We start from the raw sequence: 21234 nt of genomic DNA, 5'->3' as shown, positions 1-21234 counted from the left end.
AACCAAGTTTTACTAGGGCTGTCCCACTTTGTAGGTACCAGAGCAGCCTGATGAACACCTCACTCATAGCAAATCCTCAGCGGCCACCGCCAAATCCACTTCTCAGCTTCAGTTTGTTTCTCCTGCATGAAGTCTCTGGTGGCTCATAGTCATGAATGCTACCAAGGACGGAGAAACTTTGTCCTGTCTCTTCCTGGAGCTGAAGTTTTTGGATCATGGCTGTTCAGGAAAGACATACCCAGAATGTTCCTCTCTCACATGCACACCTCTTATCACTTTTAGGGACTTGTTGCTTTTGGGACTTCTATCTCCCGTCCACATGGTTGAAATTGCCATCAGAGTTCAGTAATGGCTGCACTCCTATATCATCTGTCACCACATAAATCTCATCTCCTCACAAAACCAAGTTTCAAGGAAAAGCTTTTTCTGATTCCAACAGAGGAATAGAGGCACAGAGCTGCTAACGCATTTTTTCCTTGCTCTGCTACTGTTCCTTTCCTCCTTCACAGTGAGACCCTGGCTTTTGGAGAACAAGGACAGTTTCTTCCCATCTCAATGACTTCTGGGCCCCTCATTCACTCACACACACATTATAACCACGCAAACCTTGCTTCTTTATGAAACCTGAGCAGAGCTGCTTGCACACGGCGGACAACACTTCATCAGCTCATTGCAGTGCACTAGGAAGCACTTCAAAGGCTGAAGTCACCGTGGAAAGCTTGCCTGTAACAGAGGCAACAACTCTGCAGAGATGCCAAAGGTAGCTAGAAATAAGCACAAGTCTTTTCCCAGCAGCTCGGTTAGGAGAATCTCTTCTACAGTTCCAGCACTGAGCAACCTTTTCTGGGCCAAACAAGAACAGGCTGGAGTCAGAGTGCCTGGACAGCTCTGCGGCACCTTGCTCAGGCTCAGCAGACTGGTGGATTAGCACCTGTCCACGTGGAATTGTAGATTTAAATCCTCTAAGCCTTTTCCAGTCAATTGATCTATCCCAAGCCTTTCATCAAACAGAAGCAGGCCTTTGACTTTCAACAGAATGAAGCAGTGGTAAATATATACAGGACATGAATATATATATATATATATATTTTCATGGACATTTTAATGGTCTGTTTGCTCTACAGCTCTGGTGTTGTGGTCAGAGAAAAATTGCACTTCTGCTTCAGGAGCTGGTGGTGGAAACCCATTTCTCTGGACCCTGCAATTCATTCAACAGAGCTGAAGTCTTCTGCATCTTCAGTTAATGCCCCAATCTGCTCCAGACTGCTCCTTGTCCACTTTACCACTACACGACGTTACACATTCATTTTTAATGTGCTCATTAATGTGTATTGCACATTACATACCTCCTGGCCTGCTGCTAATTACTGTTTCATTTTGAGGCTACCAGAGATCCCCAAATAGACCTTCATCTTCCTTATTCCCATTCCAGGCACCTGACAAACACAAGCCCCAGCAAGCAGCAGAACAAGGCTCCTAACACTGACCTACAGGATGAAGACTATGAAGAAGGAGCCTGTGGTGTCAGACCTTGAGCTTTGCTAGTTCTGGGCACGAAACCTGGCATGGTAGAGCAGACTGAGCTCAGGCCATATGAAATTTAACCAGCATACTTTACATCCACACCACTAAAAATAAGCCGACGATGCTAACTCTTCATCTGGAAGGAGGGGAAACACCAGCTTTGCTGTGTTTTGGATGAAACGCAGCACTAAGTCCTGACCATATTTGGCCATCACATCATCCCACAAGGCTTCTGCATGAGAGTAGAGTTTTCAAGAAATTATTCTGGCCGGATGCCAGTTCTGCCTTTATTATTTCTCCCTGCTATCTCAATACTTCATTTCATCGCCTAAATGGCTGTGTTGAGTTGCTCTGGGCTGTTAAAACGCTGTCATGCTGCAGAGGCAACTGTGTGAAGGAAATGATGTCTCCACAGAAGGTGCTCCACGCAGCCGAAATCACGCCACCTATTTAGGTGTCAAGTTTAAATTTTTCACTGTAAGTACAGAAACTTGAAACATTTTGCCCCAATGTGTTGAAAGCTACGAAGACATTAAAGATTATTCATAGAATAAATATTCATTCTCAGGAAGGGATTTTTTTAACACACGAATTTTTCAGGCAGCACGTAGCAAAAAGCGTGTGCAGCCAATTGCACAAAAAGTGCAATATTCCAAGTGTTGTTTCAGTAGTTTTTATTATTACCAATACAAGAAATGTATTTACATCACATTTTTATGACTTAGTGGCAGTTTCTGCTCGAACTAAAACACTTGCTAGATAATCCTCAAACTGTGAAATAACTACTAGTAATGAAAGATGCCCATTCCTTGAGTGTTAGCCTTCAAATGCTTTCCTACCAGCTTCTGTAATACCTTCACCTTGCTGATAAGTTTTAACCAAAATTACTGTCTTACACTTGTCCTGAAAACCAGAAAAGCATCCTTATTTTACTCATAATTCCCCTGTCTACTCTTTCCCACAGAAGAGGCGACTGTTTTGCCAACAGCTTATGAACATATTACAGCTTTACATCTTCAGCTTTCCATGTTTCAGAATTTCCATTTTTGGAGTATTTTCAGTCCAGATGGGTGAAGCGCGCCCGAGCCTCAGTGTGGAGCTCTGGTACCATCTAGTGTTACTGGGAAATCCTGAACATCTGCTGGATGTGGGCTCTCCTCACCGATCGCCTGATGGGTTGGGGTAGGAAAAGCCTGTTGTGATCAGTCTGGTGATTAGGGACAACCAAATGCAGTAAAACCCTTTCTCTGTGAGAAGCTGCCATCTGGGTGATGGCCACAGTGGCTGGGCCTGGCTGCAATGGAAGCGTTTAGGGTCACATTGCTGGGATTGCATTGCAGATCATCGCCTGTGATGTCTCAGAACTGTTTGCCATTTTTGCTCAGAGTTGCAGTTCTGCTTATAACTTCCAGATGTACTGCTTATCTGTGCTACAGTAAGAGCAATATCCTTGAATATTTGCCATTGTGCCTAATTAAGGAGCTTGCCCAAAGTTATAGTTCTGCTTATAACTTCCAGATGTATTGCTTATATATGATAAATATCCTTCCTGACCACAAGGCTTCTATAATAAGAGCAACATCCTTGAAATAGCAGTGTGAGTCCAAAACAGTAACCAAGCAGTGGAAATGAGTTGGAAAAGAGTTGTCCTCAGAAAACCCGTGCCCAAACACGGTCACAGTGAGTAGGGGGACACGTCCCCAAAGGACCACCAAGACCTCCCCACCCCCTTCTGCAGCACACCAAGAGAACCGGCAGAAGCACACCATGCTCTGATGCCAATTTCCCTTCCTTTATGCAAAGGGTGAAGGATTTCACATTGGATAATAGGAAACATTTATTCTCTGAAAGAGCAGTCGGGCACTGCCACTGCTGTCCAGGGAGAGGTGGGAGTCAACATCCCTGGAGGTGTTAAGAACTGTGGAGGTGTCGCAATGAGGGATGTGGTCATCTTTACAACCTCAGTAATTCTATTATTTATCTACACGAGCAGGAGGAGCCGTAAACCCAGTAGGCATAGAACCGCCCCCGTCCTGCCCTTATCAAAGATGGCGGGCCCCCCCCACGACACCACTTCGCCCTGCCTTCACCAAAGATGGCGGTTCCCTACAGCCCCGCCCCATTCTGCCCTCATCAAAGATGGCGGCCCCTAGCGACCATCCAGCTCTCTGCCAGGGCGGAAATAGAGCGCGTAGCGTCGCCGCTCGAACCCCTTCCGGGGGTGGCCACTTCGGAAGTGATTGTTCGTTCAAAGAGTGGCGGGCTGGGGCGGCGGGCAGGACGGGTCTGCGCGCTGAGGGTGAGCCGGGGGTCCTCGGGCCTTGAGGGGAACGGGCGAGAATCGGGGCGGTGAGGGGCAGCGGGATGATGGGGCGAGAGGCTCCTCTGGGAGCGCAGCGTACAGCTGGGGGGCGGCGGTTGAGGGTGGGCCGAAGCGGGCGGGGGGCTGGGGGGGGTCGGGAGCGTTTGGGGCGGGGAGAGGAGGGGGGGGCTGCGGTGCTACTGCGGGTCTGCGAGGGGAAATAACCGCAGTTCAATACGGTGGGCCCAGCAGACGAATGCCAGGTCTCACCCTTCTTGTTTTTTTGTTTGTTTGTTTGTTTTTTCTTCTTTTCAATTCTCTTCCCACCTCTTCGTTTTTATTTTAGCGTTCTCTCAAATGCGGATGGAAAGTGGAATGTTGTTTGAGCTTCTGATTCCCGTGAAGTGTTGAACGTTGCTATTCATAGTGTGATGTATGCAGAGCTTGGCTTTGGAAGAGGCCTTTTCTACCCTTCCTGCTTTCTCTGAGCAGTTTTCTGCTGAACTGGGCCTTTCCTTTGGAGCTCAGTGACTATGGGGCCCTCTGAAGAAGAGAAAGAGCGAGACGTGATCCTGATCAGCGACGATGAAGACGACAGCACACATGGGAACTCAGTACTCATCGTGGACCCCTTGGGTGAGTACTGTGCTCTTCTCAGCTGTGAGGTGCTGCAAGTTAACTTTTGAAACAACCTGAAGTCAAATAAGAGATCTGACGCCTTTGAAATGCGGCTTTGGGCTGCGAGGAAATCAAAGTAGTTCAAAAATAAATAAAAACCAAACAAACTGCTGTTGTCTTTGCCCTCATAGGTTGTTTTAAAGAGTACTACTGGGTAGTTTTAAAATATCAGTAACTTCTCTGAGCCGTTTTCAGTGGTGACCAGATCCTTTTTTTGTTATTACATGCCTTCTGATTGTGTAGGAATCTTTTGTTCCAAGCCAGTGTATCTTTCTTATTTGCACCAGATGAAATGATAAGAAAGCTTGTGCCTTAAAGTGTTTTAAAGAATAAGTATCAGTAGCTGGTTGATTTTTGCAATGACGTTGTATAGGCTTTTCATACTGAGTCAGACTGTTTTCTCTTCTATACAGTGAAGACTGCCCTGGAAGAGAAGAAATGTGAAGAGATTGTGGATGAGGAGTGTGAACTAGTGGTTACTTTCTGTAAACAAGCAAATGTGATGCCCCATGCAAGATATGACTGTACATCACACTCATTTGAGTACGTTCAATGATGTGGAGGCTAATATGGAGGTTTCCTTTCCCACATATAGTCATGTAGGCTTGTTAAAACTCTTTAACAGCTGAAAGTGTAAGTAGAGTTGGGTAAGTGCACAAACTGCTTTGTAAATAATGCTCTGTTTTTCAATTCTGTAGACGAATGGAATGTGAAACGTGCTCACCCCTTGGAAAAAATGCTGATTTTTGTAATCAGTGCTACTGCTACATCTGTGATAAGCTGGCTTCTGAGGTAAGGATGAGCTGTAATCAAGAAATGCTCAAATTTGAGTAAACTGAATTCTTTAACAGTCTATAAAAGAAATCACTCTTATGCACACTGAAACAATAAATGCTATGTAGAGTTTGATTATTTGAATATTCCTACTCCAAATGTTTCTATCTATCAGCTTCACAGCGTTAAGTATGGTCACCATCTAGGTTTATTTCCAGGATATTCACTTGATATAAACACATGTTCATCAGGTTTGCCTGGGACTGCATGGAATGTAATTACTAAATCAGGTTGTTTCTCACTGCGCTAGGCAAATATTGAATTTCTAGATTTTCCTAACCTAGATTTAGAATTCAGATTTAGAATTCAATTTAGAATTAGAATTTAGATCTAGAATTTCTAGATTTTCCTAAGTAGGGCAGGGATGAGGTGTGGGGAGGGATGTGTTGGTTGGTGGGTTTTGGTTTTGGTTTTGCTTTGAGAGGAGGGGAAGATGGTTTGCTTCGTTGTTTGATTGGAGGTTTTTTTTTTTTTTTTTGGGAGGTTTTTTTAGTTGTTGTTTTTTAGAATTCTGAAAACTTTGAACTGTGGGTAAAGTTGGGGTGAACGTTCAGAAACAAAGCTTTGATTACTCATAGTGTATTCTGTGAGGAAGATGTCAACCTAAGTGTCTCCATAAGTATTCAGGAATTAAATTACTGGGGAGGGGAGGAGGAAGTCTTTTTTATTATTATTATTGCTGTTCTTTTTAAGTTATGGTAGAAGGGCATTGCCACGTTGTCCTCTTGCCTCACCTGTCAAATTACAAAGCCAGGTAAAACCACAGAAGCAAGGCATAAAATGAATTCTAGTCCTTCACTTATAGAGAGGAACTAACTTTTGATTTGCTGAACTTTGGGGACAATAAAATGCTTTTCTCTGTCTTTCCCTTATTATGAAACAGTGCCCGAATTGGACAACTACTTCCCTCTGTCACTGCAATGCACATAACAAAAGCAAATTCTGGAAAGAACGGCGTGATTTTGCCCTGGCTGGCGTTCTTGTCATGTTCAATTTGGAGCTCACAGATATCGATGCAGACCTTCGGCACGGTGGTAAGCAAGGGTTCTCTTTCTGTCCTGGCAGGCCTTTGGCTCACTGTGGCTACTCGGTCTGTGGCTCTACTTGTAATCTACAAGGACAGCTTGTCTGGACCACAACTGTCCTTGTAAAGCTTTGGTGAGTTATTTAGGTAGCAGCTCAGTTCTGCTGTCCTCTGGGCTGTACTCAGAGCAGACAGGTCTGCAGTTCCACACTTGTGTCCTGCTTTCTTCCCCTTGGAAGAAGCAACAAATCATGCCTGGCTCTTAAGATTGGGTGCAAGTGATTTATCAAATATTTTACCTATGAATGTCTTTATTTTGGTTTTGAAATAATTTTTTGCACTGAAAGTTTCACATCTCCACCTCTCTGTCCTCTTAGGAAACCTTCTAATAAGCTTTATCCAGGAGCTTTCTGTGGAATATAATAAGTATTTAATTGGAGTGAGAGTAGCTCCCACAGAGCAAGAATGCTTTTGTGTCTCAAAGCTGCCTCCTGGCCAGTGTGGTGTCTGCAGATCACGCAGCACAGAGATTGTATACAAGTAAGTGATGACAGAATTAGCAGTGCATGTTGGTCGCTGCAGGTTTTCTTTCCTTAAGTAACATAAGCAGTTTCATGGCACCTGAAACAGCAGCGTAATGGAGGGATCTTAATTGATCAGTGAGCAATTGAACTGAATTTAACTTGGATGTATTTTAAGAATCGTCCTAAATACACCTTAAAAGATACCTGTTGTGCTGTGCTAAGGTAGCATTCCTGGTTACAGCAGCTTGGAAAAGCATGAAACAAACCTCTGTGTTTTTACTGATTTGTTAGAATTGAGTTTGGCTTTTACTTGATGGTGTGTGCTCTTAAAATTCTGAAAGTAATGCCTGTGCAAATGCCATGTTCCTGTTTCACAGATTTTTTTCAGGGAAAGGTGAATCAGTTTGCTTTCAAACTAGAATGGTCATCATTACCATTTGTTCATGGAGTATGTCACTGCAGATGCTTTATCTCATGGACTACTTAACTTTCTCAGGTATTCTGGAGTTTATGCACTGGTAACAAGATTTTTAAATCAGGCTGAAAGAGAGAGTCCTAAAGCTGCTGCTGTCATGCTTCTGGGAGCAGCTAGAGAGATAACCCTTCATAAAGACCCTGCTTTGTGAGTATCCAGTTCCACAGTTAGTACTTAGTCTTTATTTTCTTCTCAAAAGGAAATAAAACTGCTTTTCTTTCTCCTGTCCCCCCACAGAAGCTGGCAGAACCTTGGTCATACTGCTTCACTAAAGCTTGCTGTCCCTTGTTTGTTGCAAAGGTAAGACTTATTACATAATGGTAAGAGATGGTTGCTGGATGCAAACTTTGTGACTACACTTGAAGCACACTTAAAAGGGCTTCTATTCAAAGGCATAAAGGAAAAATGAATGTTTTAGCTCTTAAAAGAAACAAAAATGAACTTGCAGAGCTCTAAAATAAGTGTATTTACTCCGTTCATTCTGTAGCATCAGGCAGCAGGACCTTGCTGTGTTCTATTAGGCTCTGTTTGAGCAGAGCAGGGAAAGCCAGCTGCCTGCATGTGTAGGCTGCAGGTGGGTTAGGATGGACAAGGTTACAAACAACAGTGTGTACCAGTCAGCTTGGTAAGCAGAGATCTCAGCAAACTATTGTATTCTGTAGCTGTTTGCTGCAGATAGTACAAATAGATTGTTTAGCAGCTCAGCTGTGAATTTCTCCCTTTTTGTGAAGGACAACAGCCACGTCTGCCTTGTTTGACAGCCACATAAGCAGTCAGCCTTCCCACGATGGGGGGGGAATCTCAAAGCCAAGATGATGAAGTACTTTGAGTCCAGGAGTGCTCTTTTAGGCCAGACCAGAAGATGGTGTTGGGTAGCTACTTGTGGTTAGTAAGCCTAACAATAAATAGCACCTGTTCAGAGTCAAAACAGCAGCCTTGCAGTCCTCCTCTGGGATGGAGCAGTCAGGGATGTAACATAGTGAAGTTCCCCTAGAGGATAATGAATGAGGACATCCAGCTCACTTGGCTTAATTCATTTCTCGTTTTAGCTTTTCACCTTTAACCTGAAATCTGCTTGCAACAGAAGGTTAATGAATTAAGAATTAATTTTTTTTAGGAGCACTCAAAAACAATTAATGTTCTCACCTCTGTGACAGGTATAACCTAAATCCTGTATCAGTTTTCATTTTATACGACTATTCTTGAATTTATTAATTTTTTTACTTTAAAAGAACAGTAATGGATATTTTTTATTTATTTTTTTTGCCTTCTCCCTCCCCAGTTTCAAAATAATTGAGCTCTTTACCTTAGTGTGTTCTCTCCAGTTTTCAGTTAAGACAAAAATGGTTTCGCTGACTTGGGTCAGGCAGCTTCCTTACTGAGCTCACAGTGTGTTGCTTCAGTGCTTCTCACATACTTGGAGGGGATCTTCTTTAAAACCTGAGACCACAGAATGCTCAGTTTCACTGACAATGAAATATGAAAATAATTACATAGAGTTAATACCTGTATTGGCTACAAATATTAAAGCACGAACTTGAAGATAAACCCAGACTCTCTGAAGCTTAACCAAAGTATGTAATCTCTGCAGAGCAGTTTTGCACAGGATTTTCTCAAAAATCTAAGTGTTATTTCACTTCAAGGTAGCAGATTTTTATTTTTGCTTTTGCTTTTCTTTTTAAAACACAGGATCACAACACGACTTCAGAAGATGCTGGTGTTGTGTGACTTCCCAAAAAGTTTATATGAGAAATTTGTTAATTTTTTTCAGTCCATCTCGCTTCCATGTCACTGTTTTGCCTTCTCAAATAGGTATGTTCTTTGTTTATGGAGTCTGGTTTTATGCCTTTGGCTAGTTTATAAACTGACTTAGGGAATGGTTCTTTCACTGATTTTTGCTGAAGGTGTTCACTGGAAGGCTTCAGTACTCTCTGCTTTGTGTCCCACCCTTAGCATAGTGAGAAACTGTTTGATGTTATGGCTAAGCTCTTGTTTGTATGAATCCTTCTATTTTCTTTCCCTGAAATTGAACTGTGAACTTCAGAATGTTTTATGAATAAGTCTCAGTGTCACTTCATTGACATGCATTGTGCATACCACCAGAGTCCTCAGCATTTCCTCATTCTTGTGCTTCCAGCTTGAATGTCGTGCCTTGGGATCATGTGTTACTGACCACGGTTTTGAAAGGACAGAACACCACAGGGCAAAGGACACAGAAGGGAAGGAAGACGTTTCTGTGGGAAGTGCTTCCTGTCATAGAGGCTCGAGTGGAGAAACTGGTAGAAAATACCAAGTACGATCGGTTTGGGCTTGCTTTGTTTTTTCCATTTTCAAACCCCAACTTTTGTATTTGTTCATGCTACTGATTGCCATGCAGTGCTTTCCTAACCTCTGCAAGAATTTTGCATTATGGGGAAATATACAAAAGAGGGTATATTTGAAGCTGTTTGTTGCCATTACTTATTAGCAAGGCCGGTGCTTTTTGAAGCTGTTAGAATCAGAATCAGGTAATTGTTTTGTTTCAGTAATCTCAGTGGCTTTTGGAATTTGATGTTTAAAAACAAAATCAGTTCATCAAACACTGACAATTTGGAGGACAGTTTTAAAAATAAAAAAGTAAGCGATCTTTAGTCCTCTTATAGACTTGTCTTTTCTTAGCCTGCTTTTATTTGTTCCTAGGGCACAGAGATAATCTGTGGATTAATTTAGATATCTGCTGTATTCAGAAGTGGCTTTTGAAGCTTTCAGCAGTTCTGCCAGTTGTGCTGTCCTGTTTCACAGTGCTTTTATCTGAGAAGGACTGCTGTTTTGCTTCATTAACTGTAGTAACTGAGTAACTGACTAGTCATTGACCTGTTGTGTACAGCGTAACACTTCTTTTCTCTTCCACTCTTTCTCCAGCTATAAAGAAGTTGTTCGCTACCTGAGAGCTGTGAAATGCAATGACACCAAAGGGTAAATGGCTTTTGTTTGCTTCATTGCCCTCAAATTGTGTCCCAGTCTCTTCTTCTACATCTAGTAAAACAGAATGAAAGGCAGTAGAATTTTGAAAGCTGTTTGCCAAGTGAAAGTAATACTTTCTGCACTTTGAGCACTGCAGCTCAGTTCTGCCCTATTGGATGTAACTTCTTAGCTGTCAGACTTAACTGGGTGTATGCATACATGTTGTAAAGCTTCTGAATGAACAAAAATCAGGTGCTCATTTATTTCTTCTTTCCAGGCTAAGAGACCTTCGAGATAAAATCCCATTCTATTTGTGTAAAACTGGAGACTTCATTGATGCTACACATTCACTGTTGTTTCCCATCAATAGCCTTGCGTGCTGCACTGCGTGCCGACTAACTCCTCTTCAGTTTGAGGTCTACCTGAAGATATTCAGAACAGGCAGTGTCCCTGCTGGGAAGGATATTCAGGACCCTGGGCCCTGGGTTACAGTTGGCAAGTGATTTTTTTATTATTATTATTATTATTATTATTATTATTATTATTATTATATTTTTTTTCCTCTTATATGTTTAGGATCTTATTTAATTGCAGCTCTTTAAATTCAGAAATGTTTGGGGGAGGCTCTGAATCCAAATGTAAGTTGTCTGGACTAAAGCACAGTGCAGGTCGTTAAGCAGGTAGAGTGTCTTTATATTTGAGCGTGTGTAGCACAGTGCACAGACAACATTAGTTTTATCAGTGGTGAAGTTCTTTTGCTGAGAACAGCCCATTAAAAGAAAACAAAAAGCTCTCTATTATATCATAGCATTACAAATGGCAGCGCATAACTCAGCACTGTGATGTATTGTATCTCGAGAGTGAAAGTTTTCAGATGGAAGGGGTCTCTGAATATATTTTGTGTTGTATATACCTGTATATTGAATCACAGAATGGCTTGGGTTGGAAGGGACCCCAAGGATCAACAAGTTCCAAACTCCCTGCCACAAGCAGGGCCACCAACCTCTGGATCTACTTGTCAAATGTACTCTGAAGTGAAAGGTTGATTTTGGAGATGTTCAGTTATTAGAGTTCTTAGAAGCATGGGATACTGTAGTCCGATTTGCATAATAAGACTTTGTTAGGGGTCACCTGCTGTGATGGTTTTGTCTAAACTGTACTCAGGTTCTTTTTACAGCTTTCCAGAATAGCATTTCACAGTTGATGAATGTTCTGAACAGAAAAACTACTGTAAAATATAGTAAAATAGCTGTAGATGCTTGTTTTTCCTCTAGGTTTCTGTAGAAGTATGTCTTTAGCAGTATTTTGAGTCTGTTCATACTCTGTGGTTACTCAAGGAATAAAAGATGCATCTTAATTTTTTTCTTCTCGCAGGGTCTCCAATGAAAGATGGTGTTCTGATCAAGCAGGCATTCAAACTCCTTTATAGCAATCTGTCACTGTACAGAAATGTGAGTCCATGTTAGAACTACTTATACGGCCTGTTCAGTGGTTTTGTACCTTACCTGCTTTGTCCAGTTGCTTATCTAATGAAAGGATTTACTGCCAGAATCCTCTGAGTAGTTCAGACCTCTGTGAAGCTTTTCTGTACTGCAGGATTGGTTTGGGGATGTGGTGGAAATAAGTCTGCAAACATTTTCCTCAGATAGCATTTCTGTGCTCTCACAGAACGTGTCGAGTTGTGAGTGATCCACTGACTCAGCTGGAGCTTTACTGATAAAACTATGACAAATCCTGCTTGTAGGCAGCTCTTGTAGCTTCAGTGAATTTAGCAGCGTGCCATATATACGTTGAATGATATGTTGTTACTGCTCAGCTGTTCAGGAGAAACTTTCTCTAATAAGTTGTGCTAGTGTCATCTTTTCAGTGGAGCTGTAATGGTTACACCAGCAGCAGGTCTGTTGTTTCTGTTCATATTCCTTAGAATTAAAAGGGGTGGAAAAAAGCCTCGTCTCTACAGGTGAGGCAAAATGGCTGTTTCTCAAGATGACAAATCAAACTGGGAAACCCCAAACATGTCTACACAAATCACAGGTTAATGTCTGGGAGTTCTGTTAGAGGGGCTAGAAGGAAGAGAATGCATATCAAGGAGACTTATTTTGATCATTGAAAGTTGCTAAAGATGTATGTGATGTGTAAAACAAATTTTCTATTGTATTTCAGCCTAAATGCTGGGGTTCCTTCATCATGATTATGGGCAGTAGCTGTTTCCTGGAAAGAAATGGGCACCTTCGCCCTCTGACAGTGAAAGAGCCCCCAGTTACATTTCAGCAGGTAATAAATAACTGCTGCTGTGCTTGAGATGGAAGAATCTGTTGTATGGTTTTATGCAGTGCTTCATTCCGTGTGGACGTTGGCTTGTTCAGTTAAATATTAAGGCTGACTTGACTTTACCTCATCACAAATTCTTACAGTATGTGCAAGTGTAATACTTGACAAGAAGTTGTTATTTGTGAGTGGCAAGTGCAACAATGAATAGATGAACTCTGCTTGCAGCTCAGTGCTAGATACCTGTTCTGCATTGTTTAATATTGAGATGAATCATGTAACAATAGGAAAGAAATTTAAATGGGTTAAAATAGCTCTAAGAGACAGTGCCTGGATCTTTTTTTTCCACAAGAACAGAAATAAATGTCTGCTAAGCACAGTGGATTAAAATTAAGAGGTTGTATGACATTGTTTAGTTAGTGCTGTAGAAATTCAGCTTTCTCTGAGTATGATGAACAATCAACCTCACTCGTAAAGACACTGAAAAGTAAGTAAAAGCACTCTGAAGTAGTAGATAAGATGCTGGGTGTGGTTTGATGTGTGTGAAGGCACCCTTTCTCTTCCTTCTGACTCGTTACTCCTGTTGCAGGGGGTGCTGGTTGCCAGTGATGGTCTCTTCCAGGAACTGAAGGCAAAACTTAACGTTTCTTTCCCACCTGGTATTTTCTCCCAGGTAAGTGTGCATCTGTCAACAAGGGAATTGACTGTTTGTTTTATTGCAAGGTACCTGAAGATACTGCAGTATTGAAAACACCTGGATTATCGTAAAGAGCTTCTGAGATGAGGTTTGAAGTTTTGGGGGGAGTGGCATAGGACTGGTCTTGGCACAATCTGAAGGTCAGAGCTGTTATCTGAACAGACCCTGACTGGTTTTTTGTGTTCAGAACTGGCACTATCTGCAATCCATCCAAAAGTTTTAATTCATCACTGTCCAGATTTATGTATCTCCTAAAGTGGGACGCTTGGTTATCAGTGACTCTGTAGTAACTTCTCAGAGTAATCTTGTGTTTGGTTCAGATGGGAGGCTGTCCTTTGAGACTGACAGCCTGTTTGTCTCAAAACTCAGAATAGCCTGGGATTTCTCATCTTATTGTGAATGATGGAGCATGCTTAAAGGTGTTTTGAGACAAATAGTTTGTTAAATATAATCACTTACCTAAGAAGCAATTTTATTCTCTTCCCAGTTCTTCTGTGGGCACTATGTTTAGCTTTACCTTACAGTATGCGACTCCTGGGCCAAACATTTTGTCCCATTAATTCTTCTGCTTCTGTCTGGTGAGAGACCTCATATTTCTAGGTGGTCTTTGAGATCCTCAGATGAAACACACTACATAAGTAGAAGTATCTGTTCTATTCACCCTTCCTTCAGTCTCTGTAAGATTCTTCTGAATGTAGTATCTGTCATCCAGCAGATGTGACTGGAGTGGTAGTAGCTTACTGCTGATTGGACTGGAGGCAATATACAAGTAGTGGGAAAGGGGACTTTTAAATATAAATCTCTTCTTTTTTTTTATCTCTTCCTGCAGTTGCACCAGGAGGCTTGTCTTATTCTTGCAGTGCAAGCAGTACAACAGATGGTTATCTGTGAACTCCCATACTTAACTTCCTTCCTAGAGATATTCCTGGCATTTGGGGTGAGTCCTGGAGATTGACTTCAGTTTGAAGAGATTAAAGTGGATTATATTTAAAATGAATGTAACGCCTACTTGGAGATTCTTGCATGCATTTAGCCTAGTTTTGTTCCTCTGAAGCTTTACTGGCCTTTAATTTTTTCTGTTATTTTTAGGGTTTTGTTTAAGAAACAATTGTGAATTAAGTTGAATTAGTGGCCTTATTTTGTCTCTTCCTAGAACAACTTCTGGGCTCTGAGGCTGTTACTGAATCACCTTTCCTATGATAAGCACGTTCTTCATGGCGTTGTCGATCTGATTTTGAGAGATCTGAATCGTCAGAAAGCAACAATGCTGAAACTGTGAGTAAACACTTCCTGAAATCTGTCTGTCTGGTTTTGGAAACATTTAACAGCAGGCTCACAGCAGGAACATTTAGCAAAGATGCAGTCTTTAGCTCTTTGAAAATGACCAGCCCAGTGCTTTGGGTAATAATGTGAAGAAAATGCTAGGAGTCAATAAGAAAGTAATGGGGGAGGGGGGGGGAAAGCAGGTGCATAGTTTATGTAAATGTTCTGTGTGTGATCCTGGTGGTTCTTGAAACATGGGTTGATCCCTGTGAGGAACTGGTTGACATGGCTTGGGTATCCCAGCCTGGGGCTGTGGCAGTGGTCTGCAGAATCTCACATGATGTGCTGATGGTGACCAGGGAATAATTGTTTGTGGTTTCCTCTTAAGCTTCCTCTTAAGCAAGAGCCTTAAAGGAAATCTAATATGGCAAAACCAAGATGGATTAAGGTTGTATTACTTGGAGCTGTGAATTTGGTTGACAGAGGGTGCTGTGAAAATGAAAGGTATATATAGATTGAAGAGCAGGAACATTGCTGGAAGATTGTAAAGTACAGCTAGCATAAAAACAGCACTCCAGACCTGAGGAGGCTGAAGAGCTCTTGAAGATGAGTGTATCTAGAAAATGATTTCCTTCAGATCTATATGAGCTAGCACTGCTCCTCAGCAACCATTCCTTCAGACAGAGGGCATATAGGGCATCTCCCTCCATGTGTCTGGTTTGCAGAAGGCCAAAACAAATATACTTGTCACAGAGCCAGGACACTGAACTGGATGGGGCCACTGATCTGACTCAGTTCTGTATTCAGGTAGCTGTGAGGCCCTAGTATTTCTTATGCAGCAATGCATTATTGGCTGGGCACGTCTGAAATAACTGTGGTAATCTGAAGAATATGTGGTCATGGCATTGCTATGTCCCTCTAATCAGAGGGGAGACTGTGGATCTGAACTCCTGTAATTAAATGCCCCTACTTTTAGAGCAGACTGAAGAGTGAGAAAGCGGTGTCAGGAGAGAAGCTACACAGACATTGCCATTTGTCTCTGCTGCTGAACTGATGCTTTCTGTTTTCTGGTTTTATATCACTTAGATGGCAAAACCTTGGTCCCCAGTACGTGGGTGAATTTGTTTGCCTGTTCCTGACTTGCAGAAACAGGATACTGCAATCCATTGGTGTGTTGGCTCTGGATATAATTACAGAGAACTTGCACGTGTAAGTGTTAATCTTTATCGTAGCCAAATAGTCAATCCCTGTATGTTGCAACAGTGCTAGTAGTTTCCTTCTTAATTAACAAGCTTCACTCACAATTCACTCCTATTTCATGGACTTCCTTATTATAAGCAACAGTGAAGATATCAAATGTGATGAGTTGAAAAGATCTGCAATTGCTCTGTGTTCCTGATCAACCAAATGGCTTTCTGGCCTCCCAGAGTTATGAAAAGCACAAAGTGTGTATTGTTGTGTACTTATCAGAGTACGCTGGGTATACTGATGGTAACAAAATGTCCTCTAAACTTGTAAGAAATGCTTCGTGTAGTGGTGAGAAAATAGATGCCCACGTTCAACTGAAGATTCAGGAACATCTGCGCGCTGACACAGACTGAGGACGTGGTGAAGGCTGTGCTTGTCAGGGGGACCACTTGCATTACAGCAGCACAGAGTAGAAAACGGAGTTCTGAAAAGATCTGAGTACAATATTTAGGTTGCCAATGATAGCAACACACTGGTTGGATGATCTTGGAGGTCTTTTCCAACCTTGGTGATTCTGTGACTCTTGACGCGTCGCTTCAGACTGCAGGCTGGTCCGAAGTGCAGTCCTTGCTCCCTTCTCTTCTAGGCTGTAAAGGATCGTACACTGTAAAAGACACAAATGTATTGGCATGATAGTCTTAAAATGCAGTGACTCAAGGGTTATATACCAGAAGGCAGTAATTGCCTGCTCTGGCACTTTTAGCTCACACGTAGCAGCAGAGAATTCACTTCTTTGTAACTGTCCTAAGTAGAAACCATGGACATGTGAGTTAACCTTCTTTGCAAAATGCTTCTGTTTCTCTTCTCACCAGCCTTTGTTGTGTGTATTTCAGGAAATAAAATTCCTGATCTTGCTCAGTTCTTTGAGTTGAGTTCTACTGAACCAATTTGAACTCTAATAAATGCCTTTTTGCATCTCTAGCAGCATTCAAGGACAGGATCTGATTGGATCCTTTTTATTATGGTCTGCCTTTGTGTTTTTGTTTTTGTTTTTTTTTTAAACTGTATATCTGATGCTAAGTTCATCTGTATTTGGAAGCTGAATGGAGTAGTTGGGGTGGGTGAAAGTGGGAGCAGATTTGTCCCTGTAAGAAAATGGGTTGAGAACTTTCTTAATCTGTTTTTCAGATGTCCATGGGCAAAGCACCTTTACAACTTCTTTCACAATGCAGTAAGTATCTCTGTGTTCTAGAACTAAGCAAAAGAGTGTGTAAATGACAAATACATCACCTTTGAGAAATATATTGATATGAGATGATTTGATAAGTGATGGTTAATACTTGATACATGTTGGAAATAATTATTTAGTAGTATTGCTCGTTGTAAAAATGCCAAGTTACTGATGTGCATTAATCTCTTTCTTCCTCCTCTGTTCAGAGGTTAATGCAGCTGCCCCTTGGTGCCACAACTCATCACGAAGTCTCGAAGTTCATGGATGTTCTTGAAAAATTGTGATCTGGCCAAATTTTCAAGCGTATTTTTCAACTTGCCTTGATCCAACACATCTCTTCCTGGAGTCTTTTGTGTTCTGTTTTGGTTGTCATCTCTTCCCTCGCTTGAAATGAACACCTAAAAACTGACTTCAGACCAAGTGTGATAATAAAATCTCAGATCTAGATGGTGAACAGCATTTGTATCCTGGTAGGTGTGTTCTGGAAACTTCCTTTTTACAGGCACGTGTATTAAGCTGTCGTTCAGAGACAGGAGCTACACATCTTAAGAAAAGCTGATCTATAGAGAAATGCTCACCAGAGACAGCAATGGCAAGAGGAATGAGGGGAGAGAAACAAAGCAGAAAGCATCAAAAGTCCTTCGCTTATGAGTTGCACAGGTGTTTTCTGAGTGAAAAGCCAGCAGAACTGCTAAGAAAGCAGTTAGACAAGCTGCTTAAATTAGGAAAACTGCCTCTCCAAAGGTGTACAGCAGTGTAAATTAGGATGCTGTTTGCACTCCTTGTGTTTGTATAGTGTATAATTATAAAAATAAATCACTCCAGTTAGTACTGTTAGGCCTCAAGCTTTCTTACTCTAAGAAATCAGAATGAAGAAAGCAGTAGCTTGTTTTGTTTGTATATAAAAAAATATATTTTTTTTCAAGGCATTCCAATTGTAGGCTTTCTTAAACGTTTACAATGGGTGACTTAAACTGGTGCTGAAGGCTCTGTGTTATTTCAAATATTATAATAGTAAGAGCTGACTTTTTTGGGAATTGTGGAAGTAGAAATAGGGAAGTATTTCTTGCCCAGTTGTGCTCTTCTTTGCCCCAACATGATACGTGTGTGCTGTGGTTTGGAAGGCAGGGTAAGACTTTTGAACACGTTGATATATTCTGTCCAAACTCAGTTAAGTTATTGTCCAGCTTTTCTACAGAAAGTGTACATGCATCTAAAAGGAAAAAAGGTTTAATAAAACAAAGATTTAATAAAATGATGCCTGGTCTATGGTTTCGTTGTTGGGTTGGGTTTTCCATTGTGTATTGAGCTGCATGGGCTCCTTGGTGCCATCCTCCCGGGTGCCCAGCATGGAGCTGGGAGCAATTGAGGGCACTGTGCTCTGTTACCCTTTGGTTTGGATTCACCATCACGGGGAAATGCAAGAACTGCTTGTGTTGCAGTAAGTAAATAGCATGGCTATTCATTATTTATCTGCTGCTGAATTTTAATGAATTATAGCAGCAATGAGTGAAGCCCTTATAGTGAGGATTATACTATAGATACTGGTACGGTCTTTTATGTATGAGAAAATGATGTTTTCTAAAACTTAGCACTTGGCTTTGTGATACCTGTCCCTGCCTGTCCAACCCCATGCTTCATCAGCCACAGCAGAAAACATCGTGCTGGTGCCCTGGGACTACAGCCAGTGTAAAAACCCAAAGGTAAATTGAAGGCTGATCTTTTCTATTTTTTTTTTTTTTTCCTGCTTTGCTCCAAGTATAATGGAGAAGAACAGAACTCATTAAAAATTGAAGGACATAGTTTGAAGTAGAAAATGTGCATCTACAGCTGCCTGATCCAGATATCGTATTTAGCAAACAGAACTCTGTTTTTGCAAGTGTGTGCCAAACAGCAAACAGAACATCTGCAAGTGGGTGCATGTATTGACCAAAAAAAATTTAAGGTGAAAGTGGGATTCTAGAAGTGTGGAGTAGGAATGCTGTTGTCCAACCCAGGAAGGTAATGCGCGTGTGGACCAGGAGTGCCTGGCTGTGATGAGCAGGCTGAGTCGGATATGTGCATCATTGGGTGGTTTTGTGATGCCTAGCTGGTGAACTGAGTGGTTGTGGGATGAATGGGGACTTCTTGGGGTGATGTGTAAGGAGAAAGCCCACCTGTCGTGCGTCACGGAGCTCTTTCAACTCTGTTTAAGGTGCACAAGTGCTGCCTATCCCAACGTGGCTGAGATCGTCCTGGATCTGTATAGATACGAACTATGCCTCCATCCTTTCAAGTGCAGAATGAGGAGCTGCCCCTCAGCCACGCAGGAGGCACAGGTGGGTTTTTATAGGAAAGCTTCCCAGCACTGACACTGCCCTGTGGGCTGGGACAGAGCTGATATCGTTTCTGCCAAGGACGCTAATTAACCTGCTAAATGAGTTTGTCCCTTCAGAGTGTGTACTGGAGAACTGATTTATCTAAAATGCCATTCCACAGAGAGCTTTAATTAGCAGCTGTGCTTCCAGGGGCGGATGGGGGCTGCAGGTTGGTACTTTTGGGGTCTCTCACCATAAAATGCTATTCTTGGTGTGCTTCACTGTGCATCAACCAGCGCTGGCACTGCCCATAGGTGCCCCCAGAGCAGTGATAAGAGCAGGACGCAGCTCACTGCTGGGCCAGCCCCAAGGAGCAGCTCTCCCAGCTCCCCACCACACCAAAAATACCACGTTTTAATAACTGGACTGAGCAAAGCGCAACCTGGCTTGTTTCTGGCTGCCAGATTAACAGATGGCTACAATCATTAATATTGCAAAACTTTGGGAGTTCATAATTCTGTAATCTACAAAGCCAGGCGGGGTAACTAATGCGGCCCTGCAATCTGCTGTGCAGGTCCCCCCGTGGCCCCAGTGGGGGATTTGGTGCACGTGGCACTGCCCAAATTCTGCCACGAGCACCGAGGCTGCTTTGTCCGTAGAAGAAGGGCCTTGGGACACCATTGCCTTGGAGCTGGTGGCTGTGAAATTTGCTGTGCTGGGTTCTGGTGGCTGTGCCTGGCCCCGCTGCAGTCAGATTGCAGAAAATCCGCAGAAATCCAATCAGCCTTCTTCAGTGTGGTTTTATTGCTAAAGCCCAGCCTTTCCCATGATTGTTTGGAGGCAGTGCTGCGAGATTACCACTGATGTCAACAGCGAGATAAGCCGCGGGGCAGCGCGCAGTATCGCTGCCCTCGTTAATGGGTGGCCGATGGCCTAAAGGAGCATGTTCCCAAAAGAGACCAGCCCCACGGGGCCCTATGCAGCAGTGCCATTGCCTCCAAGTGAGGTACTGCCAGCTCAGCATCGCCCCATTGATCCCTGGCTGCATCCCAGCCCCGTGGCAGGCAGAGGGCGGCAGGAGCCCATTAGGCACACGGCAGCGCCATTGATTGGGGTGGAAGGCGGCCGCGGATATGGGATGGGTCAGTGTCTGCACAGACATAGGTTAGATATAGACATATAAATAGAGATGTCAGCAAAGAGTAAAGTCCTTGTAGTGAGGATTATGCTATAGCTAATGGTGTAATCTTTTATGGATGAGAAAATGCCTTTCTCTGAAGATTAGCTCTTGACTTTGCGGTAGCTGTGCCCAACCAAACCTGGTGAAAGCATCTCTAACATATCACATGTTCTATATGTTATGCTGTATTACTTATTTTATCAGCTATATTTTAAAGTGTAAAACATACATAAAATATATGGGCATTGCATTGTATTAGGGGTTTATTATCTTACTGTACTACAACTTAGCTTCGATGATTCTTATGTATCCCTTCTAACTTGTGATATTCCATGATGCAACATAGTTTACCTATGTTATTTTTGCATATGTAATGTTTTTATTTCACCTTTTCACCAAGCTCGCAGAGCAGCAGCGCTGCAGGGAGGATTCGCTCCCTGAGCTCCAACTCCCTGGGAACCCCTTGATGTGGCAACACCAGGTTTGGCTTTTTGGGGTAGAATGGGGCAAAGCCAGCACTGCTGGGGGAAGAAATAAGTGCTGTGATGTGAAGCTTAATGCTTGGAGCACCATATGGCGAAAAACCTGGTGCAACACGCTGCCCACACAGGGGCTGGGGCAGGGCTTGGCCCCTTCATCCTCACCAAATATTTGGTTTCCAACCACTCAACTTTCGAAGTTGTCTTTCTTCTGTAATAACCCCATCCCCCCCCCCTTTCCCCCCAAAGGCCCCCCCCCCCCCATCCGGAGACCGGAAGAGCGTCCACACACCCCCCCCCCCCCCAACCCCCACACCCACCCCAACC

At 42.7% G+C, this 21234-nt stretch overlaps 1 protein-coding gene across 1 annotated transcript; it reads left to right on the top strand.

The window, feature by feature from the left end:
- Positions 1-3745: 3745 nt before the first annotated feature.
- LOC122165149 lies at positions 3746-18168 on the top strand. Its single transcript, XM_042827874.1, has 20 exons — positions 3746-3823; positions 4173-4462; positions 4918-5047; positions 5203-5296; positions 6222-6372; positions 6740-6902; positions 7383-7508; positions 7599-7661; positions 9051-9173; positions 9499-9654; positions 10263-10316; positions 10582-10799; positions 11679-11755; positions 12468-12578; positions 13162-13245; positions 14099-14206; positions 14423-14544; positions 15619-15741; positions 16909-16951; positions 17158-18168. Exons 2-20 carry the CDS (start codon positions 4360-4362, stop codon positions 17233-17235), a joined length of 2127 nt encoding a protein of 708 aa, XP_042683808.1. The 5' UTR covers positions 3746-3823; positions 4173-4359; the 3' UTR covers positions 17236-18168.
- The last annotated feature ends 3066 nt before the right edge of the window (positions 18169-21234 follow it).

This window comes from Centrocercus urophasianus, unplaced genomic scaffold, assembly GCF_019232065.1.
Source record: "Centrocercus urophasianus isolate 14NV4802_14NV808 unplaced genomic scaffold, USGS_Curo_1.0 seq_29, whole genome shotgun sequence".
Classification (NCBI taxonomy): domain Eukaryota; kingdom Metazoa; phylum Chordata; class Aves; order Galliformes; family Phasianidae; genus Centrocercus; species Centrocercus urophasianus.
Note: the sequence above shows the minus strand (reverse complement) of the source record. Positions and strands in the feature narration are given on the sequence as shown.

What these genes read in the sequence shown, in the direction of transcription:
- LOC122165149 (XM_042827874.1), top strand. Translation starts at nt 4,360, where the DNA reads ATGGGGCCCTCTGAAGAAGAGAAAGAGCGAGACGTGATCCTGATCAGC. An exon ending in GTCCCTTGTTTGTTGCAAAG is followed by an intron (nt 7,662 to 9,050) that starts GTAAGACTTATT and finishes TTTAAAACACAG; the next exon opens with GATCACAACACGACTTCAGA. An exon ending in AAATGCAATGACACCAAAGG is followed by an intron (nt 10,317 to 10,581) that starts GTAAATGGCTTT and finishes TCTTCTTTCCAG; the next exon opens with GCTAAGAGACCTTCGAGATA.